The sequence below is a fragment of the Jaculus jaculus genome, chromosome 1, assembly GCF_020740685.1.
Source record: "Jaculus jaculus isolate mJacJac1 chromosome 1, mJacJac1.mat.Y.cur, whole genome shotgun sequence".
NCBI lineage: Eukaryota > Metazoa > Chordata > Mammalia > Rodentia > Dipodidae > Jaculus > Jaculus jaculus.
In genome coordinates this window covers 308,331,390-308,347,881 of record NC_059102.1, presented here as the reverse complement: position 1 = coordinate 308,347,881, position 16,492 = coordinate 308,331,390, and the positions used below count along the sequence as shown (strand labels likewise).

The window sequence follows — 16,492 nt, the reverse complement described above, 5'->3', positions numbered from 1 at the left end:
AACCAAAAAAAAAGAAAATCCTTGAGCTCATCTAATCCAACAGTTATAAATTTAGCTGCAACATAAATCTACTTACTATTCTCCCCATTCTTTCCACCCGCTCTCCACATCAATTCTAATCACTCTGACTTTATGTTTATTCTGCTTTATTTTACAGTCATAGACATTGAGCTGGGTTTGGTGGCAATTGTCTGTAATGCTAACTCTTGAAATGTGTTGCAAGTTTCAGACTAGCCTGGGCTACATAGTAAGACCCTGCTTCAAAAAGAAAAACAGGGCTGAGAGATGGCTTAGTGGTTAAGGCACTTGCTTGTGAAGCCTAAGGATCCATGTTCAACTCTCCAGGTCCCACGTAAGCTAGATGTACAAGGTGGCACATGTGTCTAGTGTTTGGTTGCAGTTGCTGGAGGGAGGCCCTGGCGTGCCAATTCTCTCTCTCTCTAAAAAAAAGCCCCAAACATGATATAAGCAATGTTTATTTCACCTTATCCGCTTTTGAACTTTATAAAACAATATCATACTATAATGGGACTGCTGCTTGTTACATGTAGTTACTGCTCACTTATTAATATTTTAAGCATTTTTATTTATTTATTCAGGTCAGAGAGATGAAGGAAAAGGCAGAGAGACAGAAAGAGAATGGACCCTGCAGGCCTTTAGCCACTGCAAACGAACTCCAGACGAATGTGCCACCTTGTGCATCTGGCTTACATGAGTACTGGGTCCTTAAGGCTTCTCAGGCAAGCACCTTAACCACTAAGCCATCTCTCCAGCCCCTCTTAGCTGTTTTTTTTAATATGATTTAGTTCTTTCTTCCTTTCTTTATTTTTCATTTTTGTTTTGGGTTTTGGGGTACGGGCTCACTGCCTCGAACTCACAGTGATCCTCCGATCTCTGCCTCCACACTGATGGGATTAAAGGCGCATGCCACCATACCCCCTTTTAGTTCTTTCTTTTAGGTCAAGAGCCAAAGGATCTTTCTGTTTCTGGCTTCCCAATATGTCATGATGGTACTAGGGATAGAATTCAAAATAAGTCTCTTATTTATTTGCATGTATGTATGTATGTATGTATGAATGCTACAGGGTTTTTTGCCCCTGCGAACAAACACCAGAAACATGCACCACTTTTTGCATCCAGCTTTACATGGATGGTGGAAAATTAAACCATAGCTGGCAGACTTTGCAAACAAGTACCTTTAATGCTGAGCCATTTCTCTACCCTAACACTTTATAATTTTCTATGAATAAGTTTTAGAAATCTTTTTAAATTTATTTATTTATTTGCAAGCACAGAGAGATAGAGAAAAGAGGCATGGGTGAGAATATAGGTGCGCCAGGGCCTTCAACTGCAACAAACAAACTCTAGATGCATTTGCTAGTCTGCATCTGGCTGATGTGGGTACTGGGGAATTGAACCTGGGTCATTAGTCTTTGCAGGCAAGCACCTTAACAAGCTATATCTCCAGTCCCAGGTTTTTATAAATATTACTCATAGCTTAATTGTTTTGTATAAACGGGTTATTTTAAATTTTTATGCTAATTGAATAGTTGTTTAGCAATGCTGTTGACTTATGTACTGGTCATATTTCCAGCCACATTGCTTTTCTGCTATTTATATTAATTACCCTATAGATTTTTTTTGAACATTTTTTAAAAAATATTTTTATTTATTTATTTGCAAGCAGAGATAAATAGAAGAGAGACAGGTGGAGAGAATGGGCATGCCAGGGCCTCCAGCTGCTGCAAACAAACTCCATATGTATATGCCACTTTGTGCATCTGGCTTTATGTGGGTACTGGGGAATTGAACCCAGGCTGTTTAAGCCTTGCAAGCTAATACCTTAACTGTTGAGCCATCCCTCTATTTCTGAAGGTTTTTTAAAATTTAATTTGTGGTTATTTTGTGGGTTTTTTTTTCAACTTTTAAAATTGAGCATATTCATCTTTTTTTTTTTTTAATCATAGGATCTAAGTTGTAGTCATAGAACATGGTTAGAACGAGACCTGTTGCAAATTAATAGAAACTGGCTTTGTGGTCTTATAAATGATAAATTTGAAAATATTTGTTATGTGTTTGGAAACAATTATTGAATATAGAATTTTCTACTTGATCACTAGTTAATTGATCAAATTGTATTTTAAATGTTATTTATTTATTTGCAAACAGAAGGAGGGGTAAGGAAAGGAGAGAGAGCGAGAGAATGAATGAGCATGGCAGGGCCTCTTACTCTTACACACTATAAATGAACTCCAGACTCATATGCCACTTTGTGCATCTGGTTTTACATGGACACTGGGGAATCCCAGGCCATCAGGCTTTGCAGGCAAGCACCTTTAACCGCTGAGCCATCTCTCCAGCCTTGAATTTTTAAAATAATTTTTAGGTTAACACAAAAAGAATTTATAATTACATTAGTGTTTTATTGTATGGTCATACCATAATTCATTTAACCTGTGCTTTTTATCTGGATACTTAGATTATTTCCAGTTTTTGTCATTTGTAGTTTTGTGGCAAAAAGGAATGTATTTGTGTATTTTTTTACACCATATTTTTATGTAAAACTTCTGAGTCAAAACTTTGTACATGTTTTAAAATCTAATTCCTTTTCAAAAGTGCACTGTGCTAGTGCTCACACACGTCCCTGGTAGGAGCATCACTTTGTACAACCACTTTGAAAAACCGTTTGGAAAGATCTGTTAAAGCTGAATGCTTTATGTAGTCTGGTGATTCAACCTTTTAGATATACATCCAACATAAATATGTACATATGATAACCAAAAGATACAGCACATACTGATAGTACTCTATTTCAGTAATCAATAACTGTAAACAGTCTGTGTCTACCAACATTGTTGCAGATAAGTGAATAATATATTGATACAGAGCTGGGTGTGGTGGCACACGCCTTTAATCCCAGCACTCGGGAGGCAGAGGTAGAATTGCTGTGAGTTTGAGGCCATCCTGAGACTACATAGTAAATTCCAGGTCAGCCTGAGCTAGAATGAGACCCTACCTTGAAAAAAAATAAAAACAGGATAATAATAATGTATTGATACAAAATTGTGCTTTGTAATGAAATGATGTAGAACTTCTGTTCAATGAGATTTGAATGATGAATCTAACAAACATAATGTCTAACTAAAGAAGCTGGCATAGAGCCAAGCACATGCCTTTAATCCCAGCACTTGCGAGGCAGAGGTAGGAGGATCACCCTGAGTTCAAGGCCACCCTGAGACTATTCCAGGTCAGCCTGAGCTAAAGTGAGACCCTACCTCAAAAAAAAAAAAAAAAAAAAAAAAAAAAAGAAGAAGAAGCTGGCATAAATGACTACATATTGTATAATTCCAGTAAATTAAAGTTCACAAGCAAAATTATGGTATTGCAAATCAGAAAAATAGTTTTCTTGAGAGGGAGAGGAATGATAGGCATGAGGGCTTGGGAGATTTCTGGAGTTCTGATGATGGTGTTTTTTCAGTGCTGTTGCTGGTTAATCCACCTGATCTATTTGTACGACTTCATTGAGCTATACCTTCTGATTTTGTGCTACACTGGTAGACATAACTGTGCTCACCCTGATAACCATAAAAAGAGAACAATTGTTTATTAGCTTGGTAACCCTATCCTACTGAGAGTCACCATTTGTTTTTCTTAATGTTTTGAACACTTAAAAAAAAATGTTACAGACTTGTGGTCAAAACGTAACATTTTAAGTAACAAACCAAATTACAAGCTTATCGTGTATTTTTTTTTAAAGGAGAGTCTTTTTTAATTTTTTTTGTTTATTTTTATTTATTTATTTGAGAGCAACAGAGAGAGAGAGGGAGAGGGAGAGAGAGAGAGAGAACAGGCTTGCCAGGGCCTCCACTGCAAAGGAACTCTAGATGCGTGTGCCCTCTTGTGCATCTGGCTAACATAGGTCCTAGGGAACCGAGCCTTGAACCGGGGTTCTTAGGCTTCACATGCAAGTGCTTAACCGCTAAGCCATCTCTCCAGCCCAGATTATCATGTATTAAAAGATGCTCCTGATAATAAAGCCATTTGTATAACCAACTACTTCTTAGAGTAATATCTCCTCTGTTAGCTATAATTCCTACTTTGATATGGACTCCATATGGCAAAAAGGCCACCTGAACATTTTTACTTCTTTTTGTTAATAGTGATTGGGGTTTTCTTGACACATCTACTCTTAAAACATCTTTACACAATGTTAGAACTTAGTTGCCCACTGTTATCATATGTTGGATTTTCTTTGGTTTCTCTTTATGCCTTTGCTTACCCTAATGTGAAGAGAAACATTACAAAAATTGAAAAGGAGTTTTGTTGTTTGGATTTTCATTTCTTTGTTTCAAGATAACATCTCATTGACTCTTGGCTCTCAAATTTATTTTGTAGCTGAGGTTGGCCTTGAGCTTTTGATTGTCCTGCCTCTTCCTCCCAAGGGCTGGAATTATAGACCTATACCACTATTCGCTGCTGAATAGGATGTTTTATTTGCAGTAAAATTCCACATGTATTTTGTTTGCATTATGAACTGATAAAATAGCTTTTTGGAAGCCAGTGTGCTGCATGCTATTTCCTACTTTGTCAACCAGTACCACCTTTCTAAATGATCTCTTAACTAAAATATTTTGTTATAGTAACTCGACTAGTTGATCATTTCACTACTGTGTCTGCCTTTTTATGCTTTTGGTTTGGGTGCTTTATTGAAATAATATGTTTAAGTATGTTCTAGATTTGCTGTATTTTAAAGTTTTTGATTGTCTCTCAGAAGTGGCCCATGAATGGTTTTTATTTATTTTTGTTTTTTGTTTTATTACATATGTAGACGCTCTGCTGTTGCCCGCATTCAGGAGTTCTTCAGGAGGAGAAAAGAAAGGAAAGAAATGGAAGAATTGGATACTTTGAACATTAGAAGGCCACTAGTAAAGATGGTTTATAAGGGTCATCGCAACTCCAGGACAATGGTACAAATGTTTTTGCATTCGTTCATGAAATCACAATTTTATGTTTTCTGTGGTGTCTTAAATACATTATTGAACCTTCACAATTAACACTTCATGCAAGTGCTATTCTTTTAGTCCTATAATATATTGTGAAAGGCCATTATTTTTCACAAGAAAACTACCCTACTAGAGAAATACATGGGGATTTTTTTTTTAAATTATTTCATCTTATATAAGTTGCTATTTAAAATTTTCTACCCTGAAGAGTTACTACTAAGTTTATTTTTGTAGGGGCTAGAGAGATGGATCAGCAGTTAAGGTACTTGCCTACAATGCTTAACTAAGGACCCTGATTTGATTCCCCAGTACCCATGTACAAGGTGGCGCAGGTGTCTGGAGTTTGTTGCAGTGGCTAGCGGCCCTGGCATGACCATTCTCTCTCTGGCTCACTTGCTCTCACGCACTCGCTCACTCTCTCATAAATATATATATATTCTACCTCTTTCTCTCAAATAAATAAATACAATATTTAAGTTTATGTTTAACTCATATTATCACAATTTATTTATTTATTTATTTTGGGGTTGTGTCTCACTCTAGCCCAGGCTGACCTGAACCACACTCTGTAGTATCAGGCTGCCCTCACACTCACAGTGATCCTCCTACCTCTGCCTCTTGAGGGCTGGAATTAAAGATGTGCGCCACCACATCACCTGCAATTTTATTAGTTTTATACAGAAGGATTTGTATTTATGAAGTCCAAGATTATTTTAGACTAATTAGAACACTTTTAAGATGAACAACTAAAATTTTGTTTTGGTCACTTTGTCTCTAGGTTTTATTTTTCTCATGTATGGACTAGGAAGGATAGATCTGCTTTTTAAAGTTCATGAAGCTATGCACCCAATGGATATGATTTAGCCTCTTTGAAGGTGTTTAACATGTTGTAACTATTACTTTGAACCACTCTTTATCTAGAAGGTGTTGTTCTGTGTAGTCACTCTGTTACCTGCCACAGTAGCTGCAAATTGTGTTTTAAACTGCTTTAAGATTTAGGTAAAATAAAAATAGTTACCATCCCTATACATGTCATTGCTAGTAAGTTTCATCATTTTAGAAAAAATAAAGAAGTAACCAACTTGTATTTTGTGCATTTACTTGTTGAAACTTTAGGTGAAAATATTTAGGAGAGGATTAGGCTCTTGCCTAGCATGCACAAGGCCAGCTCAGTATCACAAAGATAATAAAAAGAGGGCTGGAGAGATGGCTTAGTGGTTAAGGTGCTTGCCTGTGAAGCCTAAGGACCTAAGTTCAATTCTCCAGGTCCCACATAAGCCAGATGCACATGGAGGCACATGCATCTGGAGTTCTTTTGCTGTGGCTAGAGGCCCTGGCATGCCCATTGTCTGTCTGTCTGTCTCTCTCTTTCCCCCCCCCCTCCCCAAATAAATAATGATGAAGATGATGAAGGAAAGGGTTGGAAAAAAATGAAGATGAGTAAGTGTAGCTGTAGCACCACATAACAGCCCAGCTGCTCCTTCTCTCGGGCGATCTCCACACAGCAGAGCTGGGATAAAAAGGTTTTTAAATCCGGAGCCAAAGTAGCACTTACTTCTCCCTCTCTCCCTCCTTCCCTCCCTCCCTCCTTCCCTCCCTCCCTTCCTCCCTCCCTCCCTCCCTCCCTCTCTCTCTCTTTCTTTCTTTCTTTCTTTTGGTTTTTCGAGGTAGGGTCTCACTCTGGCTCAGGCTGACCTGGAATTCACTCTGTAGTCTCAGGGTGGCCTTGAACTCACAGCGATCCTCCCACCTCTGCCTCCCGAGTGCTGGGATTAAAGGCGTGCACCACCACGCCCGGCTTGACTCTTTCCTTCCTCCCTCCCTCCCTTCCTTCCTTCTTTCTTTCTTTCCTTTAACCTGGACAGACAGGGTGTGGTAGCATATGCCTTTATTTATTCATTCATTCATTCATTCATTTATGGGGGGAGACAGAGAATGGACTCGCGGCAGGGTCTTTCAGCCGCTGGGAATGAACTGCAGATGTGTACACCCCCTTGTGCGCATGTGCCACATTGCATGCTTGTGTCTCATACTTCTGGCTATGCATGGGACCTGAGGATTCGAACAAGCGTTCTTAGGTTTCGCAGGCAAGCACTTAGCATCTCTCCAACCCCCAAAGTACAAGGATTTCTAATGTTTTATTCATGTGTTCCTATTAAGATTACCACATCCATTCTAGTATATCTTATTCCTGTCTCATTGTTTAAAATAAATATATCTTTCCTTCTTAGTTGTGTGAGCTTCTAATAACTAATGAAATAAATTGATACTTTTTACTATTTTGGTAAAAGACAGCAGTTCTTTTTTTCCTGTGAATTGTTTATTTTCTTGTTAGGCTAAATTGGGGCAATTTTTAGAAAGTTCAGGTATATGTCATTCTGTCCTTACCCAGAAATCCCATTTATTCATCTAGCATTTATTAAGTGCCTATTGATATGCCACATATTCATTAATATGTATGTAGCATTGAACAGAAGCAGACCTCTATTCTCATGGGATACTTTTCATGTTTTACTGCCATGTTACCCTGCTGAACCTCTGTCGTGATTTTTTATTTGTTTGTTTGTTTGTTTTTTGTTTTTCGAGGTAGGGTCTCACTCTAGCCCAGGCTGACCTGGAATTCATTATGGAGTCTCAGGGTGGCCTCGAACTCATGGCGATCCTCCTACCTCTGCCTCCCAAGTGCTGGGATTAAAAGCGTGTGCTACCACGCCTGGCTCTTTCTGTCATGATTTTAAGATTCAAGGAGACAAAGACTTTAAGACAAAGACATTTTTTTTTTTTTTGAGGTAGGGTGCCACTATAGTCCGGGCTGTCCTGGCATTCACTCTGTAGTCCTAGGCTGGCCTCAGACTCACAGCAATCCTCTTACCTCTGTCTACAAAGTGCTGAGATTAAAGGCATGCACCACCATGCCCTGCTAAGACTTCAGTTTTTTCATTTTATTCATTTATTTATTTATTTTTGGTTTTTTGGGTTTTTTGTTTGTTTGTTTGTTTTGTTTTTTGAGATAGGATTTCACGCTAGCCCAGGCTGTCCATTCACTATTTAGTCTCAAGTTGGTCTTGAATTCATGGCAGTACTCCTACCTTTGCCTCCTGAGTGCTGAGATTAAAGGTATGCACCACCACGCCCAGCTCATTTTATTATCTTTTTAAATATTTATTTATTTACAAGGAAAGAGAGAAAAAAGAGAGAGTAAGCATGCTAGGGATTCTAGCTGCTGCAAACGAACTTCAGATGCATGTATCACTTTGCATCTGGATGTACATAGATACTGGGGAATCACGTAAATGCCTTAACCACTGAACCATTTCTCCAGCCCAGTTTTTATCTTGAAAGCCAATTTTTTTAAGCATGAGAATAGAGTATTTCTCTTAATAACTTTGGCTTGAATGTCTTGTTCTTTTTTTAAAAAAAAATACTCTTAGATAAAAGAAGCCAATTTCTGGGGTGCTAACTTTGTCATGAGTGGTTCTGACTGTGGCCATATCTTCATCTGGGATCGACACACTGCTGAGCATTTGATGCTTCTGGAAGCTGATAATCATGTGGTCAACTGCCTGCAGCCTCATCCATTTGACCCAAGTAAGACCTTTGTAGGACAAGCACTAGGAATTGTTTGTACTATTAATCAGTTCTAATTTTTTCTAGTTAATATTTTAAGAGTTTCAATTGTCCTACTAAGCTCTTAGAGATAGTTATAACTCTAGTTGACTTTAAAACAAGAAGAAACTCTGTTTTTGACAGAAAATCTAAAGAAGTATATTCAAAAATTTAGTCTTCTAATATTTCTTTAAGTTTTATCAGCTGTAAGAAGTCTGGCATGACTGAACATGTTATTTATTCAAAACAAACCTCCAAGCCTTTCTAACGTCTTCATGTGTCTGAATTAACTTACCAGAACAAAAGAGTACTGTCTGGCTTTTGCTTTCTATCTGTAGTTGTCATATATATCATAGGAGAAAATGACTAAGAAAGAAATTTGAGTAACTTCAAGATGTCTTAAAATTTTGTTTTATAGTTACTTTTAGGAAATCTTCAAAATATACTATTTTAATTAATAGTCAAATGCATGGTACAGTTTTTATTCAAGCTGAATTTTATAATGTTTCATGTCTTGAGTTAATGAAATGATGCAAAGATACAACTTTATGCTAAGATATAAACATGTTATTTCTAGTTCTAGCCTCATCTGGCATAGATTATGATATAAAGATCTGGTCACCTCTTGAAGAGTCAAGGATTTTTAACCGAAAACTTGCTGATGAAGTAAGATTTTTACTGTACTTAATATAAACGATGTTTTAATTTGTCTAAATGCTGTCCTAAGAAACAGAAGTCTATTATTAGTTGCTAACATAAGACAAATTAATGTAATTAAATATATCAAATCTTTTTTAAAAAGAAAAAACATACCTAAAATGCTGGTAAAATCAAAATCAAGGTAGTAGTTTGTTAATTGTAAAATTGACTATAAGTAGTAAGGGCTGAGGTTTTCTGTTTGCTTGGTTGGTTTTGGTTTTTTGAGGTAGGGCTTCACTCTAGCCAGGCTGACCTGGAACTCACTGTGTAGTCCTCGGTGGCCTCAAACTCAAGGCAGTCTTCCTACCTCTGCCTCCCAAGTGGTGGGATTAAAGGCAGGCGCCACCATGCCCGGCTCTGAGGTGTGTTTTAATTTAAGAAAAATAAATTATTGTGTTTATTATAATAAAAAATTGAAAAATTCTATTCTTTAAATATATTGCTTTAGCTGGGAATACATAGGATTTTGCACACCTGTAGTCCCAGCACTAAGGTCTCCGATACCAGAGGAGTTCCAGGTCACCTTGAGCTGCAGAGCAACACCCTGTCTCCAAACAACCAAGAAACAAAATAGTTTTGCTATATGCCATCCTCTATAGTTACAGTCATTTTTCTATTTTGAATTTCCCTTTTAAAATCAATAGGCAGCAGAACAAAGGTTTGGGAATCTTTTCCTTTATTGTTTCATTTTAATAATTCCTTCACATATTGATTTCATTAATTGTTTAACATTTTTTAGTTATTATAAAAAACAGTGGGTTTCATTATGATATTTTCATATATATATATAAAATCATTGTACATAGTTGATTCTTACTCTCCCTTCTTTCCCCTCCTTGTTTTCTCCTCATTCCCTCCTCTATCTCACTGATCCCCTCTTTCCTCCAAATAGTACCTTTGTGCTTTCATATCACATGTATGTGTGTGTATGTATGTGTGTAGATAAACCTAGATTTTGCATATAAGAAAAAATTCATCCAAGCATGTCCTTTATCCCAGCACTCAGGAGGCAGAGGTAGGAGGATCACTGTGAGTTCAAGGCCACCTGGAGACTACATGGTGTCAGCCTGGACTAGAGTGAGACCCTACCTCCAAAAACAAAAAGATACTTTGGTTTTCTTTTTTAAATTTTTATTTATTTGTATGTTTGTTTGTTTGTTTATAAGCAGAGAGAGATAGAAAGAAGAGAGACAGACAGAGAGAACAGACATGCCAGGGCCTCCCAGCCACTGCAAACTCCAGATGCATGCACCACTTTGTGCATCTGACTTTCCATGATTTCTGGGGATTCGAACCCAGGTCATTAAGCTTTACAGGCAAGCACTTTAACTGTTGATCCATCTCTCTGCCCCCCCTTTTTAAATTTCTTTTTATGTGCATGTTTGTGTGTTTGAGGGTGAACGTACATGCCAGATGCTCATGTGGAGATCATAGGATGACTTTCCAGTTGGTCCTCACCTTCCACATTTGCAGCAGGGTCTCTTCTTGTTCAGCACTCCTTTCTTGAGCTTCTAGATATTCTCCTGACTCTGCTTTCCATCTTGCTGTAGGAGTGCTGGAATTACAGAAGTTTCACAACGTCTGGCTTTCACATAGGGCTCAGGGTGTAAACTCAGGTAATCAGCAGTGGCAAGGTAGCTCCTTGTCCGCTGGCCCATCTCCCTAGCCCAGTCTTCTGTCTTTATACTCCTTCGTTATCCCTTTTCCTTTAGACCCCTTTTCTCTCCCTCCTACTCTCCCTTCTACTTTCATGTCATCTGATAGACTTGTTGAGTCTCTCTTTGTCTTTCAGTGTTTGGCTTATTTCACCTAACATGATACCTCCTCCCGTTCTATTTTCCTGCCAGTGAGCACAACTCCATTATGTACACATCCCATATTTTTAAACTATTCATTGTGAAGGGTATCTATGCTGGGTTCATCTCTTGGCTGCTATCAAAAAAGTTATGTGCAACAAAAAACATTCTTACATATTTACATTTGTTTCCATTTACCAGCTAGCAAAATGGTATCTAAAATCTCTGAAAAAGAATATTTCTGTCTACATTAGAGAGGAAATCTGCTCAGAGAATTCCATTTTAAATGAGTGTTTACTCAGAAGCATTTTTTTTTTTTTTTTTTGTATTTGGAGGTAGAGTCTCGCTCTAGCTCAGGCTGACCTGGAATTCACAGTGTAGTCTCAGTGGCCTCAAACTTATGGCAAACCTCCTACCTCTGCCTCCTGAATGCTAGGATTAAACATGTATACCACCACACCTGGCTTGCATTCAAATATTTTTGGCCATTTGTTTTTCTTCTTTTAAGTACTCTGTTTAATTCATTGTCTACTTACCGGTTGGATGGCTTGGTTTTGGGGTATTTAAGTTTTAAAAATATTTTAATTATTATTATTTGAGAGAGAGAGTGGGTACACCAAGGCCTTTAGCCATGGCAGACAAACTCTAGATGCATATGCCACTTTATGCACTTGGCTTACATGGATACTGGGGAATTGAACGTGGGTCCTTAGGCTTTGTAGGCAAACACCTTAATTGCTAAGCCATTTCTGCAGCCTGTTGTTATTGAATATTTTAAAAATAAAAATATTTATTTATTTGACAGAGAAAAAGGGAGGAAGAGAATGAGCATGCTGGGGCCTCCAGCCACTGCAAACGAGCTCCAGATGCATGCTCCCCCTTGTGCATCTGTCTAATGTGGGTCCTAGGGAATCAAACCTGGGTCCTTTGGCTTTGCAGGCAAATGCTTTAACTGCTAAGCCATCCCTCCAACCCCTGTTATTCTTTTTTTTTTTTTTTTTTTTGGTTTTTCGAGGTAGGATCTCACTCTAATCCAGGCTGACCTGGAACTCACTATGTAGTCTCAGGGTGGCCTCGAACTCACAGGGATCCTCCTACCTCTGCCTCACAAATGCTGGGATTAAAGGTGTGTGCCACCACACCTGGCTTTGTTATTCAATTTTTATATATTCTAGCTATGAGTCTATTTTAGATGTGCAGTTGACAGATTTTTTTCCCACTCTTGGGGCTGTTTCTTCACTCTGCTGATGCTTTTCCCTGCTGGGCAGAAGCTTTTTAATGTCATGTAATTCCATTCATCAGTTTTTGAAATTTTTTTCTTGAGTTATTAGAGTCCTTTTCAGAAAGGCCTTCCCTGTGCGTTTCAGTTTCAGGTCCTACATTAAGATCTTTTATCCATTTTGAATTGATTTTTGAACACGATGAGGGTCAAGGATCTAGTTTCATTCTTCTGCCCATGGATTTTCAGTTTTCCTAGAACCATGTGTTTTAAGTTTTCTCCAGTGTATGTTTTTGGCACATTTATCAAAAGTTACTTTGGGCTGGGGAGATACGTCAGCGTTTAAAGGCACTTGCTCACACAGCTTGCTGGCATAGGTTCTATTCCTCGGTATTCACATAAAGTGAGATGCACAAGATGGTTTTTGATTAGGCTTTCTGTACCAGGCAGGTATTCTCGCGCATGGGGTGAACCTCAGGTGAAATTAGAGAACAGCTGGTTTTCCCCACAACAGATATGACACCATTGCACCAGTTGGTACATTTGGCCTGGCTGACCAACCATAGAGTTCACCAGATCCACTGCTGGTTAGCACTGTTGATGACTTCTCTCACCAATAGGCTGCACGTCTTTCCAGAATCCTGATAGCTAGTCAGCAGGGAAGAAACTTCCAGCTCATCTCCATCTTGATTTCTTAGCACCCTACAGCCTAAGTGTGTAGAAGTACTCTTACCATTTATTTCTGGTGGACAACTAAGACCCTTGGAAATAGCCTGTAGTGTTTTGGGGGCATTAGGGCTTCTCTGGTCAGCAACTCTCTGGAGGGTATCTCACCCCTGCCATTGAAGTTTCTCTAATAACAATTTTTGGTTTATGGGCACAGCATTATCCATACCCCAAGATACTTCTGTCCAAACTCTCTTTTAAACATACAGAGAGGGAGAAAATTAAGAAGGTTTCCATATGGCATATTCATAAATCTTAAATTTTGACAGCCATCCTCCCACTCCCTCCTCTTCTCCATCCCCTTCTCTGGTATAATTGGTCTTAATTGTGATACTTTCTGGGTGTTTTTTCCCATTGGGTTTTTCATTTCCAAGCATTTTTTTTTTAAATTTTAATTTTTTTGCTAATTTTCTCATCCATTCTGGCAGGTCCTTAAGTCATTCATCTGCTTATTTGATGTTGCTCATTGTTTTTGTAAGCATTTTTTTTACAAGCAGACATTTGAATCCTTCATCAGACCTTGTCCCCCCCACCCCAAGTAGGATCTCGCTCTAGCCCAGTCTGACCTGGAATTCACTGTGTAATCTCAGGTTGACCTCCAACTCACAGTGATCCTCCTACCTCTGCCTCCTAGATGCTGGGATGCCTGGCTTCATCTGACATTTTAGCAAGTAAAATAAACATAGCAACTGAGGAGTGATGATCTTTGGGAGACATATTGTGTTGATTTTTGTGTTTCTGTGTTACAACTTGAGCACATGTTGGCTTGGATGTCTCTTTCAGTTTTACCTGAGAGTCTTAGCAGCAGCCTACTGTTTAGGATTCACTCCCCAGCACCTCTCAGACTGTACAACCACCACCAAACCAAACAACATATGGTAGTACACTTAAGATCAGTTACAGCCTACTACTAATAAATCACCAATGACCATAGAACAAAGAATGGCAAAAGCAATATATCCAAATAATTGAGCCTTTTCAACTTGGGCCCAGCAGAAACCTCCTTGTTACATGCATTTAGATGGCTACTGCATAAAAGGGTAATGAGCAAAAGAAGGGCTGTCTGCCATCAGTGAGGTGGTGACCCAAGAACATACTGTCAACATTCACAAGCACATCCATGGAGTGGGCTTCAGTAAGTGGGCCCCTCAAGTACTCACAGAGACCCAGAAATTTGCTCTCAAGGAGATTGGGACTCCAGATACATGCATTGATACCAGGTTCCACAGAGCTGCCTGGGTCAAAGGAATGAGGAATGTCCCATGTCATATCTGTGTACTGTTGTCCAGAGAACAAAGTGAGGGTGAAGGCATATTGTGGTCCCTGTGCCCCTCCCCCCACTCAGAGACCTGCAGTTACTGTGGTGGAAACAAGCTTTTGAGTGTCAAAATTATAAAGCTGCAAAAAAAAAAAAAAATTTAATCATGTAGAGTAACAGTAGAAATAGTAAATATATAAGATATAGGGAAAGGGAAAAACAGGGAAGTCAGAAGCAAGGTTAAGTAAAAGAAAGAAAAAGAATTTGGAAATTGTTATGAAAGGAAAGGTGAAAGAGCAAGAGATTTTTCAAATTTTTTTATTTATTTTCATTTATTTGAGAGCGACAGAGAGAGAAAGAGGGGGGGAGAGAGAGAGAGAATGGGCACACCAGGGCCTCCAGCCACTGCAAACGAACTCCAGACACATGTGCCCCCTTGTGCATCTGGCTAATGTGGGTCCTGAGGAATTGAGCCTCTAACCGGGGTCCTTAGGCTTCACAGGCAAGTGCTTAACCACTAAGCCATCTCTCCAGCCCAAGAGATTTTTTAAAACAGTTAAAAACATTTTCCCAATAATGAAAATAGTGCTTAGACAAAATAAGATAAATATAAGAAGGGGAATAAAAGTTGAGATATAAATGAGCTTTTTTAAAAAAAATTAAGTGTTAAAATACCAGAAAAGCATAGTCAAAAGAAAAAAATATGGGGTAGGAACATAATGGGGAACACAAGGTGAAAGTGTTTGGAGTGAGTTTTTCTAAGTCCCATGGAAACAAAAAGAGGAAAAATCTTGCAAAGTTCCACACCAGTGGAAAGCAGAATTGAGATGGCTGTCTCCGGGGTTGCATTGTCCAGCATCAGGAGCACTCAGGGCAAGGCTGTTAGCCCAGCAGGGGTGTATGAACACTGACGTCAGGGCACTCATGAAAAGAGCTGCTGGTGTGGGGAGCCCATGCAGCTGCCCCTGGTTCCAGAGGAGGCCTGCCGTGTTGTTGTTGCTGCTGCTGTTGATGCAGGTACCCAGCCTCCACCACAGCTTAGGCCTGGGCAGGGGAGGAAGGGGGTCAGTCTTGTATTCTGGAGGTTCTAAATTTTAGTACATGTGCTGCTAAGCAAGCATTGGATTAAAATTTAACAAGCATTGGTTCACCAAGTAGATAAGGATTGTAAAGATGCTTTTGAAATATAAGGAGCAGCATTGCTGGGTTCTTCAAGGGTAAAAATAAAATCAGCATGTATGGAACTTTAGCTTACATTTACAAAAAGTATTTCAGAGAACCTAAAAGACAGGTGTGTCAAGACTCTAGAGGGCCAGTGGGGCACCCTCCACGTGTTGGGCCTTTTTTGTTACATCATTGGGAATTGTTAATAATCTTTCTCCTCCTCTCTGCTCTCCTTTCTTTCTGCTTTTTTCCCTCTGCCTTGAACTTTGCTGTTTTTGTTTTTGGTTTTTTTTTTTTTTTTTTTTTTCTCTCTGCTCATGGTTACTGTTAAGTTCCTAGGTATTCTCGAGAATATAAAGTATTAACTTCTGCTATGAAAGGAAAATTCCAGCACAAAGTAGACTGCTATAGAAAGCGCCCCCTGTAAGTTAAAGCTAAATTGAATGCCTTAATGCTTTTATTTTCTTTAATATTTATTTTTGTTTATTTATTTGTGAGAAAGATGGGGAGAGATAATGGGCATGCCAGGGCAGCCAGACAAACTGCAGAGGCATACACCTCCTTGTGCATCTTACTTACGTGGGTCCTGGGGAATTGAACCTGGGTTTGCAGGCAAGCGCCTTAACTGCTAAGTCTTCTCTCCAGCCCTCCTGAATGTTTTATTTTTATTTCTTGTTGTTGCTGCTGACTTGGAATTCACTATGTAGTGTCAGGATGGTCTCAAATTCAGGGCGATCCTCCTACCTCTGCCTCCAGAGTGCCTGTATTAAAGGCGTGCACCACCACACCCAGCTCTCCTGAATGTTTTAAGTAGTCTTCATCTTTGATATTTGTCATTCAGCCACTTTGAATAGAATCTGAATGTTTTTTTAATTTGTATGTGTGTGGTGCACACTTAAAAGGGTAAAGATCAACATCATTGTCTTCTTTAATTGCTTTTCACTTTATTTTTGTGTCCATGTTTGTGTGCATATTCATGTGGATGTGAGAGTGCAAGCACTTTTGTGTCACAACATGTATG

At 38.9% G+C, this 16,492-nt stretch overlaps 1 protein-coding gene across 3 annotated transcripts in view; it reads left to right on the top strand.

Moving 5' to 3' along the window:
* Dcaf6 (DDB1 and CUL4 associated factor 6) overlaps positions 1–16,492 on the top strand; it is a 138,194-nt gene that overhangs the window by 115,723 nt on the left and 5,979 nt on the right. For all 3 annotated transcript variants that reach the window (XM_045145712.1, XM_004658819.3, XM_004658820.3), the window contains 3 exons: positions 4,829–4,967; positions 8,435–8,591; positions 9,187–9,275. In XM_045145712.1, coding sequence (XP_045001647.1) covers positions 4,829–4,967; positions 8,435–8,591; positions 9,187–9,275 — 385 coding nt within the window. The remainder of the gene's footprint in view (positions 1–4,828; positions 4,968–8,434; positions 8,592–9,186; positions 9,276–16,492) is intronic.